Genomic DNA, 21,874 nt, shown 5'->3' with positions numbered 1-21,874 from the left:
CATAGGACTAGTAACCATTATGTAACTAGTAGTATAGGTCTAGTTCTTGGAGTAGGACAATGCCTCAATGAAAATAGTGAGTATAACTCCTCGATCACTTTGATCTTTCCTAGAGACAGAGTGAGAATAGCATAGAAAGCTCTTTAGAGGAGGATGAATGTTCATCAGTCATTGTAAAATTCATTAGCTATTGTAAACATGTAGCCTACTTGCCTCTCTTTCCAAACACACATTGCCTATGAAGATGTGAATAATGAATTCCTTTGCTTTACAGCTTATTACATGACTCTTATTTGCTTTTATGACACCAAGGAGTCCAAGATGGCTACTGCATAGGGTTCCTATGAATTCCCCAACATGGGCATCCAATATCCCAAACACCACATTCAAAAATATCATGTAGTGTATCCAAGCCACGAGTCCCCGCAATGTGCTTATTACTTCTCCCTGTTATTTTAATTAATGTCCTCCAAACCAAACTTAAGCTTATAATTTTCTAGCCCTAATTCCACCCATTCCTCAATTTCCTTCACAGCCTTAACCCTAAATCAGTTTCTCTAATTTTTTCCACACTCGTCCTGCATCAAGGAAAAAGAAGAATCCTCAAACTTGGGAAGTGTGTCAAAAAGAGCCTTCAAATGATGGAGGTTAAAACCACCTCCTAGTAACTTGTTTGACACGCATCAATACTAGTAATGTTATAAGGGGTAATGATGCTTCTTCTAAAACCACCAGCATAAGTGCTATGAAAATTAAGATGCTTGGTAGAGTTTGCAAAGATTCTGAATAAATGACTGTCATATTCCATTAATTAGAAAAAAAAAAAAATTTAAATTCTTCCACATGTTAAATTCTCTGGGTTACATTAATTGTATAAGAGGTGGAACTATGAAGGTTACCATAGGTGCAGTTGTCATCATACAAGGAGGACAAAATCTGAACAAGCAGGGAACATATATCCAAGTAGAATTGAAGTTTTTGAACAAATTAGGGGTTTCAAACAACATATTTACCAATTTAAAAATAAAAAGGGTGTTCCCGGGCCACAAGGCTCCCGGCCATGGTTTTAAATTGCAGTAGCAGGTAGCGTAACGCAACGGTAACGGATCTAATAGGAAGTGGGAGTAGCGGATGTTACATAATGGGAAGTGAGTGTAACGGCCATGAATTTTTTTTTAAGCATGCTTGTGCATATTAGTGTACTTTCATGTTTTAAGCTTTTAAGCCTTCTCAGAAAGAGTATTAGTGTATTTTGGATCCTTAAGTTCAACTAAGTTGTTTGGTAAGGGGGCAAGAAATTTACATTTGTTTTAAACCACCATTGATAGAAAAATTACGTGTTCGTAATTATACTTTCTCATTGTTCATATGCGTGATAAATTCTAATGTGTGATAAATAAATTAATAAAACAAAATACATTATACATTCCATTAATCTATTATACACATAAGACATACGAGAAATACAAATACACAAAAACTAGAAAAGAAAAGAAAGTTGAAGTTGAAAAATATAGAACATAAATTTCAAATTGCTAATATTATCAAAATAATATATTTTCCTAACAAGTTCATATTTTGTGTAAATTAATGCATCTCTTGTGAGTACTTAAAAAAAAATAATTTGTATCATTATCATCCTCATTATAATCCTTTTTTCCCTCTTATGACATAGTATAATGAAAATGATTTATAAAAGGGGGGAAAAACAAAAGTGCGAAGAAAAAGTAAAAAACAAAATAAATTTTTTTGGCATAACTAGAGGCTACATAACAGCCGTATGTGGCCTGTACGTAATGGTTTCAGTCCATAACAGCCACTATGGCCGTGATTTTTCTTCCCACCGATTTTGCAGTGTGTAATGGTATCGGGAACCGAAAAAACCGTTACGTAACAGCATTACTAACAGTCGCATCTGTTATTTAAAACCTTGCTCCCCGCTTTGTGAGGGTAACGGGAGGGCCATCACCAATTTAGGTGCCTACAAAACTATTTTTAAAATTAGGAGTGCATTGGAAACAAACAATGTGAAATCGGATCTTGATCATGCCCAACTAGGTTTAAGACTCTGTCTCATACTAGCAACATTATCTACATCGTATCCACCATCCGAAAATTGCCATATGCCTTGATGGAAATTGGAACAAGGTAAGAGCAGTTTAGGGGTGTCGACTGCATATCAAGTTTGTGCAAACCATACAAGTTCTCTCTTTTTTTTTTCCCTTTTTTTTTCTTTTGTGAGTATGCCTATGAACCCTAAGAAGATGTGTGCATATTATCAACAGGACTCGCATAAGAACTTGGATGAGCCTGACCACATGGCCAAAATGCTTAAGCACCAATAGCTCAAAGAAGACTACTCAAGGCTTTGTATACAAGCCTGTTCTTCATCATCTTCCAATGTAAGAGTGGAGCATCTCAAGTTCCCCACTACTTGTGACATCCTTCTGAAACATAAAACAAAGGGTAAGAATCTCACCCTTGTATGCATCCGATCTTAGGAAACGAATCTGCTCACTGTTAACAAGCATTTCAGCCGCATGAACACTCCTACATTGAGTAGAATACCATTTTGGAAATATCCATCAACTGCTCTGTTATCATTTGTAACAACCTAAGAAGAATACAGGTGTAGGAACTTGAATGAGCAACCATGAGGCCCCAAAATGCTTAAGCCCAAGTTGGTTTTAGGAGAGTACTCAAGAACTTAAAGACACTCAATTCATGTCTCATCTTCTGATGTGGAACTACAGTATTCTAGAGTTGGTGATTATTCATGCAAACTCTCTATTTTTGTGCTTGCTTTGTTGTTCATTTGTTTTTCTTGGAACCTCTATTTTTGTAGATTGGATGAGAGAAAGTGCTAAATAAGCATCAAGCCAGCCATCAAAATGCAAATAGTCTGGTGAAAATGGAGGGAGTTGAAGGAAAAAAACACAACATTTGCATGCTAAAAGGGTCTTTCAAAGTCTAAATCATGTAGAGTGTCAAACCTAAATGGCATTTTCTTGCAATTTCTCTTCTTAGAGCATGAACAAGTTAGGGAAAATATACAACTCTTTTTTGGGGTAATAATTATATCTTCTCCAGTTCACTTGGATCCAATCAATACTGAGATTGATGACAAATGTAAACCAATAAAAATCAGTAGAAGAAGAAAAATGCCATGAAAGGCAGGTCACATGGCACAGAGGTTTCTTTGTGAAGGAAAAAACAGGAGCATATTGAATTAAAAGCTTTGTATGGGGAAAAGAATAGTACAGATAAGGTCATGCTCACTGTATTAGACCTTGCAGCTATTTCTGAGTAAACATCAGCAGGTTTATCTCCAGCAACTAAGTTGACTGCAGCTGCTTCCAACTGAGACAGCAGACCACCAAAGATTTGCATCAATCAAGACAATTGAAAAAAAAAAATGAAGCTAATGCTTAGATAATAATTTAAGCAACAAAACCAACTAACACAGCTTACCTATTTAGCATAAACAAAACAAACGCAAATGCTTATAGCTAATATCATAAGCAACAAAAACCAATTAACAGAGCTTACCTATTTAGCATATTCTCATTCTCTGGGCAAGGACATAAAGCATTCATGGAATTTTTGGAGGCTTAGAACAAAAATATCAGATTTGGGTTCCTTGAAATTCTTAAGAAATTATGGTTAGATCTTATCACTAGAGATCCTGAAAGGAAAATTCATATATACGTAAATACATACATACAAGGACTTAAATTTTGATTTTGACTCAAATTTCGAAGCTCCAAAAGTACGAAAATTTCGATTTAAATGTCAATTTCGATTTCGATTTGAAAAAATAACAGAAATTAGTAGTAAAGCATGAAATTCTTTGTAAAACTTTAGAAATGATTAACAAGCATTATAATATAAGTTTTAGGACTAATATATTACAAATTAAATACATCTATGTTTTGTATGATGTGGAAAAAATGTAAAATAGCATGTGTATCAAACTATGTGTAAGATAATATACATTAAACATATTCAGCTAATACAAATGAAATTCATAAATCACTTAAATATTATTTATTATACAAATAATGATAATTTAGACATGGATGGTTAAATAAAATATTACTGTAAGTTTATTTTTTCATATAATTTCAAAAGCACTTGTAATAATATTTTGTTTTGATAAAAAAATAAATAAATTAAGATAGAAATTTCACTTCACTCCTAAATTTCTCATTTGAATTCTAATGAAATTTCATCATATAGTTAAAATTTTGACAAGTTTCGCTAAAATTTCGAGATTTCGATAAATTTCGGACGATTCATTGATATTTCGACGGAAATTATGCAAGATAGAAATCAACTGCCATTTTGATTTCGAGGGTGACAGAAATCGGAAATTTCGGCGGAAATTTTGACAATTTCATGGAAATTTAAGACCATGCATACATACATACATATGTGTGTGTGTGTGTGTGTGTGTGTACACACATGGAAGTTTCTAAAACAATCTGTGACATTGACATTATCAAAGGCTGGTAGAAGCGCAAGCCCTAAGGTTTGAGAAAGGTTGGCCCATTGGATATTAAATTGTAACACAAAGCACAAGCACAAATTCTTCAATTATTGTTCTTCTTCTTGTTGTTTTGACAATGAAGAACCCCATCCTAGCCCAAAGGCCAAGCAGGAAAACTCCGGGTGCTGGCTGCCCCTTAAATCCTACCAATGACCAGGTAATCAGACGATATTTGAACCCCAGATCAACAATGTGTATTTTTTGTATGCTTGTCAGTGGGGCAGCCTGTGATGGTGAGTTAATTGTTTTTCCCCTCAATTATGTCTATAAGGAGGACTGTAAACATAAAAGAATAAGCAAACAAGGTGCAAAGATGCAACATGAAAGTCATCAAACAGAAAACGTACAGAGTCTCTGCCCAGCGCTGCATAGTGCTGTAGGCCATTGCATGAACCATCCTAAAAAAAAAAAAAAACATTAAAAATAAATTTAGAGCAACAATAAAATGAATACAACAAATCCTCTGAAATAAGTGAAGTTGAAAACAGTCTACATGAAATCCTCTAAAAAAAGTAAAGTTGAAAAGGCATGATATGCAGAGAAAGATTAATGAAATCGATTGCAATAGCGCAATATGTGCTCCTCTTGATCAGATATTTCTCAAATATGCTGCCAAAGGCAACATATATGGATTCACTCAAGCCAAAACGCCGTGCAGATTACATTTATTTATTTTAGTTCAGTTACAAGTTCTAGAAAATGAGGGCTCCAAAAGCAATTTGCATTTTTCCCCGGAAGAAAAACTCTGGTTAATGTATCCTCAAGCAAGACAGAATGGTAATAGTCGGTCAGCCTAAACTGGAATATTTCTTCTGCTGCTCCAGCCCCAAGGCTTCTTCTGAGGCACTCACCTGATGTATTGGCAGGTGGGAAATGAAAGAACAAGGTGATGAGCTTTTGAGGGCTTCTGAAAGATTGATGCAAGCAGCTAAGCACTGAAAAGGTTCTTCAGCATTTAACCACCAGCGATTTCCATGGAGAGGATTGTCTGCTGAGTCAAATATATCATCCAGATGATTATCCACAAACTCTAGGCGCCCATCATGTGAAAGTTTTTCAACACCACCTGAATACAGGTTTGCTAAATGTATCTTCAGCCAACGTAACCCAGATTTCCCTAAAGGTCGTCCTTCAGCAAACTCAAGAACACCTCGACATATATCAGAACAATGATAATTCAAATGTGGGTGCATGGGATAGGCACGACCTCGGAAATCAACATTGTGAGGATAATAAAAGCCTTCTTCGTCTTTCATTTTCTGAGTCACCTGCTTCAATTGAGTTTGCTCAGCATTTAGTGTTCCAAAGAGAAACTTGAAGCATATGGTACAAACACAATTCTTTGAGCCATAATCTAAGTCAATACAACATAAGGTTAAACAGCAGTTGAATATCTTCCAAGTTGCTTAGGCAACATCATGAACTATCCTTACTTTGTCAAAATCATGGAATTCACAAAACCTGTTGATTCACCAACATTAAGTTCAGTTTGAAGCCCAAATAAAATATTGACATGTTTTAGACCACAAACAATCCCAAAAGGTAAGCTGCTAGGAATTTGGCCCAACAATATATATCATGATATCTAACTAGGAGGAATCAGCTCAGCAGGGTCCAAAGACTTGTACAGAGAGCAGAACAATTGTTATTTTAGGCCCTCTCATTAATTTTTGGGCTGCGTGGAGTGGGAGGGAAACAAACAAACGTTCAATTGAAGAGGAAATAGCCCTCTTGAGGCTTAAGGATAAGCGATTAAAGTCCTTACACTCATGGTATGCTGGGATTCATCCTGTGGTTTTGCAGTCTATTTAGATTTAGTCAATTTTTCTGGCATGTAAATTAATTTTGTGAATTTCTTGGCATCCCCTTGGAGTTTTCTTAGTGATATTTTTGCTACTCTATCAATCCCCAAGGACGGGTAGCAGTGAACAAATTGAATCGGTGAACAAATACAAACACAAAGTGCATTATAACAAAAATACAGACACAAATGAAAAAACTTGTCTGTAGGATCTCTTGGAACTATAACCATGTTAAATGATCAACTATCACAAAAACTTAAAATGTTGGAAATTGGACCAAAAACCCAACAATTTATATGAAGTCATCCAACAACACAATGCAATCAATGATCAAGATCATGAGTTAACCAACATACGGAGACACCAATATCCCACTTTTACAATGTTAGTCTAGCAAGCTAAGGGCCTCATCGGTGTTGCATCATAGATAGACTTACGCTTGCTTTTATGTAGAGAGAAACAAATAATAAAGAAAATAAATAAACAAGGATAGAGATCTTACAGAAAGCTTAATTTCAATGTCAAGTCGTAAAGAATGCCTTTCCCGATTTATCTTTCTTGCATTTTTCACACTCCATTTCCACTTCTGCATCTCTGATATATCCTCTGATAATGGCTTCTCTGGAATAGGAAGCTACAAGCCAAAGAAAAAATGAAGTTACAATTAAAAACAGCAAAGAAAAGAGAAAGAGAGGTGGCTGGATGCAATACCCTTAGTGACTTGTCTTCTCTATCCTTTCTCACTAGTTTCAGGGTGGGTAATAGAAATTAGTGTATGGTTTTGGGAGGATCTTGGGTGGGTGAGAACTCGTTGAGGCTTAGGTGCCACATTGTTTAAGCTTTCTTCCCTTCACAGCACACCTATCAGCTCTTTCTATTCCTCAGGAGAGAGAAGACCGCGGGAGGGGGGGGGTTGCTTTCTTTGGATTTCCACTTCTTATCTATATGCTCACCACCTTGCTTATTGCCCTAGAGAATTTTGTTTCATTTGAAAGGGGGGGGGGAGGACATGAGGGTTTGGGAGGGTGATTCCTCAGGTTTCTTTTCTCCCAAATCTTTCTTCTAACACCTTCAAAACCCCCTCCCCCATTTTTCCACTGGAACCACATCATTTGGAAAGCAAAGGTTCCCTTCAAGATTCGTCATCTAGATTGTGACTCGCAACAAGATCAAAATGCATGATATGTTACAAGCCATAAGACCCCATGCATCTCTTAGTCCTGATATCTGCTTGATGTGCCATGAGTCCAACAAATCCAAAGCTCACCTTTTCCATCATTGTTGGATAGAAAGCTGTCTTTGGAATGCTCTTTTCTCTTGCAGTGGTGAAGTTTGGAGGCAACTAGGATTGTAGGGAGTTCTTATTGGTCAAGTTTTATGGTTTTGGGGTGAGCAGGAATAAAAAAGCTTTATGGCACTGCATAGTTTTTGCAACCTATGGAGACTTTGGTTTGAGAGGAATGTAAGAACCTCCAAGGATTGCTCAACCGCAACCTCTCCAAGTTTGTTTTGGGATAGAGTGGCATTTTGGTTTCTTTTTTAGGCCTTGTTTTGGGCTTTTGGGGGGCTATTTTGTTTGTCCTTCAAAGAGATTGGAGGGCAGATTTAGCATCTCTTGTTTGTAGTGTTTGTACTTCTTTGGAGGTCATCTCTTCCTCTTCTTGTAATTTCGATCTGTTTTTGGTAATAAATTTTTCTCTTATCCAAAAATATATAAATAAATAAAAGCAGCTCATAGCACATATCATAAACATTTCAAGGGAAACTGTTGTTCAAGAAAATATCAAGCATCCTTCATCAAGGTCAAGATCAGTAGGGCAGAGGATATCAAAGCGGCAAGAGCCATCAAATTTCTTATTCTTTCCTTGCATACATTAACACATATTGTCATTGGTGGTGGAGCAAATTTACATCAAAGTGAACAAATGCAAACAATTTGATCACAAGGAAAGGTCTTGCTACTTGAATGTGAAAGTAAATAAGCACTCACATCTTCACGATCGACCAGACCTGCAAGATTGCCACCTCTAGCCCAAATGCTCTCCACCACATTAAGTACTCTTCTGTTTACCCTCCATTTAGTGCTTCCAAGTGTATCCAGGGCCTGTAAATGGCATAGTTTCGGAGCATAAGGGTATTTTTTAATTTTGAAAAACTCTCTTTTAACTAAGGAGCAACCTAATTTCATAATGCATCATCAAAAAATTTATGTGCTACAGCAACATGGCAATAAATCAGACAAGTGTTGGAATGGCGTGCAAACACACCATGATATTATTTGGAAATGAGTGGACACACAATGATTTTTTCATTGAGCAGGGGGAAGTTCAATGTACAAAAATGTCATAGATTTTGTCTACTTTTAACCTTGTAAATGGTGTTTATTTAGTAATTGGATCCCCCCCCCCCCCCACCTCTTTTTTTTTTTGGATAGATCCTCCTGCGTCTTGATTTATGCATGGTGAATTGTATATGTTATATATATATAAATAAGTGGACATCATTATGTAGCTCAAACATCCTAGATCAACCATTGGGTGGTGGACACATATTAGCCATCAAATTCATTTCCATACCCAATGCATGTAGTATTGATATTGAATGTGATTCAAATATTGTAGTAAATTGGATAAGATCCAGTAGGTGCTCCTTGTGGTACTTGTGGGATTTTTGGGAGCAGCTTATTGGTTTATTGGAGGGAGTAGACTTTTCGATAAAGCATTGGTATAGAGAAGGGAACAAAGTGCCAGATGCCTTGGCTCGACAAGGTGCTATGGGGAGGAATAGTTTGTTTACAAATAGTAGTCAACTCCCTAGAGTTATCAATGGGTTGTATAAACTGGAGAAGATGGGTACGGCTTATATGAGGTATGTTTAGCTGATTTCTTGTTGGTTTTGGTTTATGCTTTATTTTGTTTATCTTTTGTTTGTTTTGTTGCGTGAGTTTTGTTTTGTAGGTCCTTGTTTTGTTTTGTTTTGATTGGACTTGTATCCTGGCTTTTGGATGGATGTTGGTGTTGTTTTTCTGAGAGGCCTTTAATGTTTTTTCTTTTGTTTCTCCCATTGATTGTCTTGTAACCACGAAATTCCTCCGCCAAAAGTGAGGGTTTATCAATAAATAATTGGAGGTGCCGCCCTACTTATAAAAAATAAAAAATAAAAAAGAAAAAACCCAATGCATGTGGATTAGCCAAACCCTGGCCCAAATGAGCCTCACTTCTGTGAATCAAAACTCTAATGATTTTAACCTAAAAATCATAAGAGAGCAATGTTGAACCAAAAACAAGTGAAAGAGGTGGCAATAGAGCAAAAGCTAACACTTGTTTCAAAATTGGACAAAAAGAGGGATCAGCCCACAAGTTTGTGCTTGGCGCACAACTCCCCTCTTTGCTCACCACCGCAATGTGCAGTGGAGGAAGAACTCACTCACACCTTGAGTGCCACGGCTCATTTTTGTTGCACCTTAATTTTCCTATTCTACCCATTTTTAATTCTGTGATAAGATTATTTTAAACCATGACAGCGCACCTTAGAGTTTAGAGGCCTTAAAATTAATCCTAATTATTGAGACTTGAGTGTCTGTTAGCACAACCCCTAACTCTAATGCAGTCTCATTACATCAATGAATATGAGGCTGAGTGCATCTAACGGGGAATCAAAGTTTTAGCTGCAAGTGGGAGGTCCAGGGCCTAGTGTCCTAGCGCCAAAAGAGCAAAGTCCAGCCACGTTGTCTCAATTTTATTTTCTAAAGGAAGATCAAGGTTCTACAAACTTACAAAGTTCTACTACTCTATTGGCCTTCTAAGGCATGTTTAATGGGGATCTAGGTTATTATTTAGTGATCACAGCTAAAATCATGATTAGGTATTGATCCAATTGCTTTAAGTACATGTTTTATTGGAGCATGAGCTTAATTGCAATGGGCTTGAGATCCTCCTTAATAGGAGTTTTGAACTATCATGGGTTATATCCCATATTCGATACCAGATAGCTAGGCAAGTAAGACTTTCATGCTAGCAGATTCCATCACCAATTTATGATTTTGTGTTTGCTCATATTCTTATTTAGAGAAATTTGATTGATTTTTTAGGAATTTGTGGAAAAATAAACACATTAATTTTTGGTTGATGTGTGTGATTCTTAGTGTGATTTGGCCCCCAATTCATGGTCATTCAAGAAGGGAGATCCAAGGTCTATTGTTCTAGCACCAAAAGAGTAGAGCCTTGTCAAATTGCCTTCTCAATTTGCTTTGCAAAGGAAAAGCAGGTTTCTACATAGTTGCACCACTCAATTCACTTTCTAAGTAATGTATCATAGGGATTCGGATTATTATTTTCCAAACACAAGTAGAAGCATGCTTAGGGATTGATTTTTCAGTTGTTTTAAGTAAATGTTTGATGAAAATATGTTCTTGACTGCAATGGGCTTGTGGTCCTAAGTGAAGGGAGTTTTGAACCATCACTGGTTTCATCATTTATTCAATGTTAGATGTATATAGGCAACTCGGTTTTCATCCCAGTGCAATCCCATCACCAATTTATGATTTTGCACGTTCTTATATTCTAATTTAAGAAAAATAATTATTTTGCAGGATTTGGTGGAATAACAAAAGCATGAATGTTTTTTTGATGTTCTTGTGTGATTTGACACTTCTTCATAACCATTCAAGAAGGGAATAAGTGGGCAAATTGAGGTGGAATGATAAAAGAATGCATGTTTAGTTTATGTGTGCAATTCCATGGTTGATTAGCCCCTCATTATAGAGGCCTCTGAACTCTTATTTGAGTTTCCATTCAAGAAGGGAAAAAGTGAGCAACTTGAGTTTTTATTCTCAGTGCAGGCCCACATCCAAAACCATTATTGTGTTTTATGCTGGCTCTTCTCTCCAGCATAATAAATATAGAAATTTAACTCAGGCACTAGTCTCCCTGTGGTTGCCTCAACTCAAGTTCTCTGCACAGGCTTGGGCATTGAATCAAAGTTCATTAATTATTGCCTCTTGATTGCATGCTAGAGTAGGGGCTTTATTACCTTTTATGCTTGTTTTGTTTAAATGAACTGAACGTATTGTATGCTATGGTTTGACACTAAAATCAAGCTTAGATTATTTTTTCAACTTACAGAATATGGTTTAAGAATCTTACAGAATATGGTTAAGAATGAATATCATGCTTGGTTTTGATCTCATAGTTTTAATTTGATTAGCATATGATTTGGAATGAGAAGCCCACTCGAGTTTTATCAGGATTAATTTCCTTTTGCTTAGTTGTATGCAATTGGGAAATGGAAAATTGGGTGCTCTATCGGATCATGGGTTCATTGGCATCCCCATTTGTAACCTAATTCCTGAACCATTATTATACAACTACTACATAAAAAAGGTTCCCTTCTAATTTTTTGATCAACAAAAAAAATCTCTGCTCATCTTTTTGTGTAAAAATAATAACTTGGCAACTACATAAATTATCAGTAAAATTGCCTTTACAGGGGTAGGACCAGGTTCAATTATTCTCTTTAGTGTGAAGTCTGGACTGGCTAACTTAGAACTAAGCTCAGGCCTGCCAGGCCAACATTGATGCTCACTGTTTATACATGGTGGTAGCCAAACCAAACACAAACTAATGATTATCAACTTGAAAATATGGTAACCTCAGCCTAATCAGTTCAAGTTTGGAGAGATTCACAAGGACCACTGATTTTTTTTTTAAATAATAATAATAATAATAACAAAATCAATCGTAATATGGATATCATATTTGAGGTTGCATCAACAACATTCTATGACAAGAAGAAAAATATGTCTAAGCAAATTCTCAAATTTACCTCAAACACTTTTTGCATATTTTTCGCTGGAACCCTCCTAAGTGCTTCTTCTTGCTTACTTGACCCATGAGTACGCATGACATAAGACGGTAAGAACAAGTACCCGCCATTGTTAGACCTAGCAAGAGAATTTTATAAGACCAAAAGATTAAGTACCCACCAATGTTAGAACCAGCATCAGAATTTTGTAGGACATTTGACGTGGTGGGTTCATATAATATTAGTGCAAGTGAACCCTATGGACAGCTGAACCAAGCCCGCATACCATCTGTTTTTCTAAATATGTATTTAATATTTTGTTTAATAATTCACTAACTAGAAATCCATGTTGCCAATTTTATGCAATTTAATCGTTTTGTAGGGGACAAGGAATTCAAGAGCAAATTGCAGCAAGTTTAGCTCATTTTTGTAGCCACTTAAAACAACCTCAGAAGCAACCATCTCAAGAGAAATTTTCAAATACGTAACAGAAAATGAACATATCCTTCATAGAAAGAAATAAAATCAAATAACACATCAAGCATGAGAAGTCCTTCACTGAAGAGAAATTGCAAAAAGTATTCCAACTTCATCAATATCCTACCCTTTCCATTTCTTTGGAGGTATTAACATCGGCATATAAGGAATCGTTGCATGCTTAGCCTGCATAGAACAAAGACATGAAAAACCAATAATATTATGCCAAGATAATAATAGCATATCAAGATTACATGGTAATGTGATAATCTAACGTGGTATTAAAACTATAGTTGCCAAAAGGTCACAGGCTCTAGTCTTGTTGCCCAAGTTTATTGTGTGATTAAAAACAATTTTCTTTCTTGTAATGGTGTTATTTGTCGTTTATCTATTTCTCCACATGCAATTGAGCTGTGTGTGTGGGAGAGTGTTGCTTGATACACATGGTTGGCCCACAACCTAACAGAAGCTTTTAGGTAAAGTGGTAATCTAACCAAAGTAATGCAAAAAAAAGTTTATTACATGTTGCTTTTGTTCATTGGGTATAAATTGAGGGATGGTTCCTGCAGTCATTTTTGGGAGGATGTTGAGGGGGGTGATCTTGTTTTGTATTCTTTTTCATCCTTCCATGATTAACAATGCCTATATGTTGTCTTTCCTGTTAACTGTCAATTATCTATCTGAGGTTTCCATTATTTAGGAAATCTTAATAATCAGCAGGTTAAGGAGTTTTCTTTTTTTGCTTCCTCTGTTGGATGTCTACAATCCCTCTAATAGGAGGAATGTTCACATGTGGGTTTTGTATGCCGCAAGTTTTCTTGAAACCTTTTTTTTTTATTTTTTAACAATTTCATTGGTCTTGTATGACTTTTCCTCTTCATTGTTGCATCTCGAAAGCAATAGTTCCCTCAAAGATTAAGGCTTTTATATGGTTGGTGGCTCTTAATAGAGTTGACACCAATAATCTGTAGCAGGGTGGGAGGCCCCACAAGGCTTTATCCTCTAATGTGCATGTTTATGTCACGAGAATTCTGAGACTGCTTCTTATCATTTTTTGCATTTTTTTGTTGTAAAGGATTATAGACTAGATAACGTGGTTTGTTTGATGAGAGTTCCATTTTTCCAAAATTGGTGGAAAGGTTTCTACTTATTCCTTCAAAGGTTTTGGGAGGACTAAGGATGCTAGAAGACTGTGGGGTTGTGCTACTTTTGCTGTCGTGTGGGGAATTTGGTTAGAGAAAAATGAAAATATCTTTAATGACATGGACTTGTCTATATCTTTGTTTGGTATAAGATCTGATTTCTAGAATCTCTTGGGGATTTTTCTGCTAGTTACTTTAAAGGGACTTGTCTCTCTTAAGCATGATTGGAAGGCCAATTTTACGCGATTTTTATTTCCTTTTTATTTTAATTGTATTTTGGTTATTCAAGGGGATGCCCTATCCTCAAATTTGTACAGTCCATTATCTCTCAATAAAATTCTTTTTATATAAGAAAAAAAATGCATATGCATATGCAAATAACCATTTCAAATGGACCAAACAAGTAACACGGTATCAGTATAATGCTTTCAAGTATATTAGCCCTTACAAAGAAATGAAAACTTTAGACAAAATTTAAGAATTGCAAAGGGAAATTATTTCAAGTGGGTGTGTTTGCATGAAATATTAAAACAATGCATTTACATATGCAAATAACTAGTTTAAGAACTAAGACAAGATCGAAAGCATTTAAGTATGATATGTCCTTACAAGAAATGAACTTGTTTGCATGAAATATTAAAACAATGCAATTACATATGCAAATAACTAGTTTAAAAACTAAGACAAGATCACAATAATGCATTTAAGTATGATATGTCCTTACAAGGAATGAAAGCTTTTCAACAAAATTAAGAATTGCAAAGGCAAATTATTTTAAAATGAATATATATACATATACACATAAATACATACACACACAAATGTATGATATAAGGTATCTAAAGCTTACAGATTGATCAATCCCTTCAACAACTAAGGGATCACATTCTATAACTCCATACTTCTTCCCAGTCTTCAGCCTACAGAGATAAAACAATTCATTATTATAATTAACACAATTAACGTGAAGCATGCCTACTCTCTGGAGCTATGCATATTGCCCAGATTAACTCAAAGAAATTAACTAATTGGCCATTTATTCTACCTGAAATTGCCACTGAAACAAGTAAAGCAACAGTTGATGACCATAACCCATAGATCCAAGAAAAAAAAACATCCACGGAATGACCAAATAACAAATTTTGTGCTATGTAATCTTCCGAAAAAGACTAAAAGGAAGATACATAATCTCACCCAGGATCCCTTGTTACAGTTTTAAATGTGTGCCTAAATGCAGGTCGAACATCAGGTGGGCAGTCAGCAGCCTGGTTAACTGGATGTTGCACATAAGCTGTTTGTACTAATAATTCTATCAGACAACTTCCCAGCTGCACAATCACATTAGGTGTAAGGAAAAACGCCAAATAAATACAGTAACCAGTATGACACAGACAAAAATATGGAGCCAATTAACTCAACAACTCAAAAAACAAAAATAAAGAAGGGCCAGACACCAACCTTAGCCTGTATATCTCGACCCCAAGGCTTAAATTCTTCATTTTTCAATAGTTTTTGCACCTCAGAAAGTTTTTTCCTTTTAATCATACTATTAACTCGTTTCCTTCTCTGCTTCTCCATACTTAAACTAACTTCAGTACCAGGCACAATCCTCTTTCTTGGTATCCTTTTAGTTTTCTCCAAGTATCTATGAATCCTAGCCTGAAATTTAGGGGAGGGAAAAACGTAAACGCCCAATTAGAAACTCGCCAACCTGAGTTGCCATAACAATCAGCTTAGAAATTAGAAAATCACCTCCTGCTCAATTGCCATGCCGATCTGCATTGCAGCCCGAACAACGCGAACACACCCATCTTCATTCCTATCCATAACTAGCCCCAACATCTTGTGCATCACAATAACCGCCATCTTGTCTGGCGGCAACGAATCAATGCGCGGTGCAAACGCAGCCCTCCGCTTCTTTGACTGCTGCCTCCCCTGCTCCTTCGCTATCGCGTCCCTAAACGGCTCAAACCACCCCAAAAGCAAGGACTCCCCGTACGGCAAGTTCGGAGCGAGCCTTTCCTCGCACATTTTCCTCTCCATCTCCCTATACTGCTCCACCATCCTCTCCCACGCCTCCGTCTCTGCCTTAATTTGCCGCCGCCTCAGCAGATTATACTTCCTCTTCTCAGCCACTTCGGAATCCATCTTCGCTTTCTCTTTGCTTCTCGCGTACAAGCTTCTCAACGAGATTAAAGGAATCATCCATGGCGGGTCTTGGGCGAATATCCTCCGAATTGAGTCCTGGGGGCGAACAGGAGTGGTGGGGTTCAGCAAATCGATGGGATCATGCAGGGTGCTGATGGAATTTTCACGGATTGAGTATGAGAGAGTTTGGCACTGAGATTGAGCCTTTGGGGTGAGAGAAGTGTGAGAGGGATTGGTTGGTTTGAATGAGCGAGAGATTAGGATTGAAGGAGAAGAGAAGAGGATGGACTGGGTTTTGTGAAGATTGGAGGTGTGTGACCATGGAGATGTTCGCTGTGTGGATGGGAGTTGGGCTTGAGGTCTCTGTGGAAAGGAATTTGTTGAAGCCATTTCTGTGAGTGAGCAATGAGGATAACGTTTGAGCGGACGAAGTACCTGTGCACAAGAAGAAAAAAACCTCTCTAAAACCTCCTCCGCCCGCCCCCGCGCTATTTGTTAGTTTTTACGGGCTCATGGGGAAGGCTGCCGCAATCGTCTGATACGACTTTAAATATCTTTGCAGAAATTAAATAATAAATTTAGTTTTATAATTTTCAATTTCATCCTATTTTTATCCAACTCCCCTATTGCGTAATTGCATAAAATAATATCAAATGTTGTAAAATAACTATTTAAATGATAGGATACAACATTTGGTATGCTCACGTAATATTTCATTATATGGTTAACTTTTGAAATATCAAAATATTTGTCTATATAAATACATGTTTTATAATAAAATAAAAATAAAATTATTAGCAACATTCGGTTCCTAAAAAACTAAACTGTTGAATTTTTATAATTCCAATTTTTTTTTTTTGTATTCCTCTTTTTATTTTATTTATAACACATTATCAATACGATCGAGTCTCTAATGGTATAACAAGTTTTATTAGTATTATTCTAAGGTAAGAACCTTATTTCCTTTAACATTTGTTATCTATATAACTTTAATTTTTCGTCAAACTATATTTATATGTTAATTATATTTCTTATCTTAAATACGTGTCTTTAAATATTTTTATGTTAAGATATATGTGAGAATAATATTTCCATTTAATATTTACCTAACTTTGAATTTTTATTTATTTTCAAAGTGACTTTATGATGTCAAATCTCACAAAACTTGAAGCCCTTGATATTTCTACAAGAAATTATCTACCATGAATAGATTCACTTTAATGTTATGAATCTTGGAAGTACAATTAAAGAAAGAAATCAAACATTTCTACAGGATCACGCAAAGACAATGATTTTCTTTCGACACCATTTATACGAAGAATTGAAAATTGAGTACCTTACTATTAAGAATCAATTAGTCCTTTGGAACAACTTAAAGGAGAGATATGAACACCAAAAAACGGTAATTCTTCCAAAAGCTTAATATGATTGGATACACTTGCGACTGTAAGATTTTAAAACTATAAGTGAATATAATTCAGACTTGTTTAAAATTAGCTCTCAATTAAAGTTATGTGGAGGAAAAATTACCGATGATCATATGTTGGAAAAAACATATTCGACTTTTCATGTCTCGAATGTGCTCTTACAATAACAATATCGAGAGTGTAGATTTACAAAATATTCTGAATTAATTTCTTGTTTACTTATAGCTAAACAAAATAAAGAGATTTTGTTAAAAAATCATCAATCTCGTCCAACTGACTCAATACCATTCCCTGAAATAAATGTGGCTTTTTCTCAAGGTCGTGGACGAGGTAGTGGTGGTAAAAGGAGTCGTGGTAGGAAAAATTGTTGGACCCATGATGATCATCCTTCAAAATTTGAAAGCAAAGGTACTGAAAAACTCAAAGGAAATGGGCAAATGATAAAGAAAGGTCTGAACAAAATAACAAAGTGCAAAATAATGACAATATTTGCTATAGGTGTGGAACAAAAGGTCATTGATCTTAAATATATCGCACTCCTAAACACCTAGTTGATTTTCACAAGGCATCATTAAAAGGAAAGAAGAAAAATGTTGAAGTGAATTTGTTTAAACTCATTTATGCTAAGTATGAGTCTCCTTTGGATGTTGATTTTGATGATTCTCATATTTTTTAGGATCCTAGTGGCTAAATTGATCATTTGATTGGGGATGGAAATGTTTACTATTAAATTATCTTCATGTTTATGTTATTTTGGAAAAATTAACGTATGTAATTTTTTTTTTATTAAAAGTTTTACATATAATATGTTTGGTAATCTTTTGTTATCTTTCCTAATTCTTAAATTTTACTTTTCATTTACAAGATCATACGAAATAAACTAAATAAAATAGAGGATGACATGTGCTTAGTGGACACTGGCACGACTCACACAATTTTTCGTGTTAAAAAATATTTTTGCAATTAACATTAGTTGACATTAATGTTAATACAATATCTAGCTCTACAAATGTAATAAAGGACTCTCGAAGAGTTCACATTATGTTTCCAAATGGGACAAAATTGTATATTGATGATGCGTTGTATTCTAGTAGATCCCGAAGAAATCTACTAAGTTTTAAAGATATATGTCGCAATGAATATCATGTTGAAACTAAAAATGAAAGAGATATGGAATATCTTTTTATTACATTTACAGTTTCAAACCAGAAGATCATATTAGAAAAATTTTCAAGTTTTTCATCTAGCCTATATTTCATAAAAATAAGGATGGTTGAATCAAATTTTATACACCGGAAGTGCTCTAAGCCTAGAAGTTTTATACTTTGGCATAATCGTCTTCGTCATCCTGGTTCAACTATGATGCAACGAATCATTGAAAATACACATGGACATCCATTAAAGGATTAGAAAGTTCTTTTACCTAGTGATTATTTTTGTACTTCTTGTGCTCAAGGAAAACTACTTGTTAGACCTTCTCCATCTAAATTATCTTTAGAGTCTCCATCTTTTCTGCAAAGAATACAATGAGATATTTGTGACACAATCCATCCATCTTGCTGACCATTTCGATATTTCATGATTTTAATTGATGCTTCCATTCGATGTTCACATGTTTGTCTACTTTCAACTCGTAATGTTGTTTTTGCTTAATTTCTTGCTCAAATAATAAAGTTAAGATCAAGTTTTCCTGATCATCCCATTCAGACTGTCCATTTAGATAATGCGGGTGAATTTTCTTCAAAAGCATTTTATGACTATTGTATGTTAATAGGTGTTGGCCTTACAAGGCTTAAAATCTTGTTTTGATCATGACAAACAAGTGGAACTTAACATATTTGGTTAAGTGATGACATTTCAGGACTCAATTATGAGACAGTAAGGTCAAGTGTTCGGAAGGATTCACGAAAACTTATATTTCAAAGAAGGATAATCATATGACGCTTAAAGCATGGATTCAAGGATGATTTATCAAAGCTTGAAGATTGGCATATGGAAACTTAAAGACTAACTCAAAGCTCAAGTCAAAAGGAACTTAAAGCAAAATATCATGAAAGGCTTGAAGAGGAGAGTTTTAGGCTTTGAGGACAATATTGTAAGTACTTCATAATTTAATATCTCTTGAAATATGTTGAAACTGTTTAGGATACAATTAAGACTTAGAGACCAATTTTTGAAAACTCTGGAAAATGATTTTGAAAAGTCAAAATTGAGTTTTTCAAATAACAAGAGTTTAAAATCTTAAAAAATGAAAGTTTTTGAAAAAGATAATATGTTCAACCGACTGACCAGATTGCACTATGGTTCCTCAGCCGACTGACCTTCCATAACCTTTAAAACCTTTAAATTGAACTTTCCAGCCGACTGACATAGGGACTGTGCAGTCGACTGACCATTTTGAACGATGTTCAGTCAGCCGACTAACATTTAAATAAACTAATTTCTCAAACAAACGAAATGGTGTCAGCCGCCTATCCAGCTGAATGAACTATACAAAAACTAACCCAATCGAGTGACTCAGCTAACTGACCCTATGGGAATTTAAATTTTGAACTTCAACAGAAAAATTCTAAAAATTAGTTTTTCAAATCTAAACGTTATAAAAACTTGGGGGACACTCCAAGCAACTTGGGAAACAAGGAAACTCACTCTAAAAACTCTATAAATACTTTTTTAACCCAAGGAATCAAATAACCAAGCATACAAATCAAGCAATCAAGCATCCTACTTTCAATCTCTCAAAGCTCACTCTTACTCACATTCTTACTGGGAGAACTCTACTGAATTTTTGTTGATCAAAAGCCACGGTTCTAACTTGCTACTGAGTTTTTCAAATCCTAAGAAAGAACCTCCGATGATATCTTATCTTAAGCCTCAATTCTATTTCATCTTGATATTTAAATTTTGAACTACATAGTGTTGAATTTGTACTAATCTGCTTTGTGTGAAAGCATTATTGTACACAGCTTTTGTTTCTTGGATGATTCCAGGTTGTTAGATCGTTGACCAAGAGTGGGGTATCGTTTGGAGAGGTGATTACTCTAACCTATTGAAGGAGTATCCAAGTGTGGGGTATCGCTTGGAGAGGTGATTACTCTAGCCTACTAAAAGAGTGTGTAACAGTTTTGTTCCACCTAGAAAGGAACTCGTATAGTGGAATCCTTAGGTAGTTTGCCTAAGGCGAGGACGTAAGCTGGGGATAAGTCGAACCTCGTAAAAAACGTGGTGTCTCTCTCTATCTTTTACTCTCTTTAAATTCTAGCAAACTTCGTGGATGATTTAATTTCTTAATCATATATACTACGTAATTTGGAAATTAAATAAACTGAAATATAATTTGGTTTTGGGATTGCTAAAACCAAAAGGGAGTACGTTGATTGATTAATACTTTGCGGAAACCTCAAAGGGAGTACGATGATTGGTTAACACCCAAAGACAAATTAACTAAGAGTTTATTTAAATTCTGAGTTGCTTGGAATTTGAGTTATGGTTTGCATTGAGTCAAATTAGATTCACTGTAGGGCTTGAAACAATCATACATACAGGGCTATTAACAAAAGTTGAAATTACCAAAGTGCTGAAAATTATATTTGCTTGAGTTTTTTTTTTTTTTTTTTTTTTGATTACTTAAATGTTGATTGGTTATGTAGATGTTTAAGTTTTTGATCACTTGTGCTTGGTAAATCAATTGATTTTGTTGATTGGTTTTGAGGGTTGCTTGTTCATTTAAGTTTTTGTGGTTGTGGATTGAATAAATAATTAAGCTTGTGCTGTGTTATTCATAAATCATCAAGAGCTTAATTATTCATAAATCATCAAGAGCTTAAGAATTCATTAAAAGATTTGAAAGAAATTTTAATAACCCAATTCCCCCCCCCCCCTCTTGGCACTACACCTCAACTTTCAATAGAAATAAGTGTTGAACATTCTATTGCACATGTTCATACACAAAATGATTTAGTGGAATACTTCATTAAGCGTTTACAATTTATTGCTAGACCTATGCTTATGTGATCAAAGCTTCCTGCATCTGCTTGGGGTCATGCTATAGTGCATGCTACATCTTTGATAAGAATTAGACCAACTACATAGCACAAGTTTTCACCTTCACAACTTGTGTTTAACCACTAACCTAATATATATCATCTTAGAATTTTTTGTTGCGCTATATATGTTCCTATTGCATCTGCACACTGTCGTTTGGTATTTATGTTGGTTTTGATTCTCCTTCTATCATTAGATATCTTGAATCACTAACAGGTGATCTTTTTAGAGTAAGATTTCTAGGTTGTCAATTTGATGAATCAGTTTTTTCGTCATTAAGAGAAGGAAAAGGTTAAGGATTAAAAACACAAGAAATTTTTTAGGACACACCAACTTTGTCTAATCTTGATACACGCACAAATCAATGTGAACTTGAAGTTCAAAAAATAATTCATTTGCAGAATGTTGCAAATCAATTGCCGGATATTTTTACAGACACTAAAAGGGTCACTCAATCACAAGTTCTAGCTGCAAATATTCCTG

General features: G+C 35.3%; 1 protein-coding gene across 3 annotated transcripts in view; it reads right to left on the bottom strand.

Annotated features, from left to right (window-relative positions):
- Window positions 1-16,452, bottom strand: part of LOC131144972 (DNA-directed RNA polymerase 3B, chloroplastic-like) — a 73,100-nt gene extending 56,648 nt beyond the window's left edge. Inside the window, exons 1-11 of one of the 3 annotated variants that reach the window (XM_058093973.1) lie at window positions 15,525-16,452; window positions 15,231-15,431; window positions 14,967-15,100; window positions 14,623-14,692; window positions 12,758-12,816; window positions 12,175-12,292; window positions 8,342-8,455; window positions 6,854-6,985; window positions 5,401-5,820; window positions 4,897-4,947; window positions 3,290-3,360 (exon numbers count right to left, since the gene is read on the bottom strand). In XM_058093973.1, the coding sequence (XP_057949956.1) occupies window positions 3,290-3,360; window positions 4,897-4,947; window positions 5,401-5,820; window positions 6,854-6,985; window positions 8,342-8,455; window positions 12,175-12,292; window positions 12,758-12,816; window positions 14,623-14,692; window positions 14,967-15,100; window positions 15,231-15,431; window positions 15,525-16,310 (2,156 nt within the window). In that variant the 5' untranslated portion in view covers window positions 16,311-16,452. The remainder of the gene's footprint in view (window positions 1-3,289; window positions 3,361-4,896; window positions 4,948-5,400; window positions 5,821-6,853; window positions 6,986-8,341; window positions 8,456-12,174; window positions 12,293-12,757; window positions 12,817-14,622; window positions 14,693-14,966; window positions 15,101-15,230; window positions 15,432-15,524) is intronic. The other 2 variants (XM_058093974.1, XM_058093975.1) reach the window with 2 other exon arrangements.
- Window positions 16,453-21,874: the final 5,422 nt, after the last annotated feature.

Source organism: Malania oleifera, chromosome 12 (genome assembly GCF_029873635.1).
Source record: "Malania oleifera isolate guangnan ecotype guangnan chromosome 12, ASM2987363v1, whole genome shotgun sequence".
Classification (NCBI taxonomy): domain Eukaryota; kingdom Viridiplantae; phylum Streptophyta; class Magnoliopsida; order Santalales; family Ximeniaceae; genus Malania; species Malania oleifera.
Note: the sequence above shows the minus strand (reverse complement) of the source record. Positions and strands in the feature narration are given on the sequence as shown.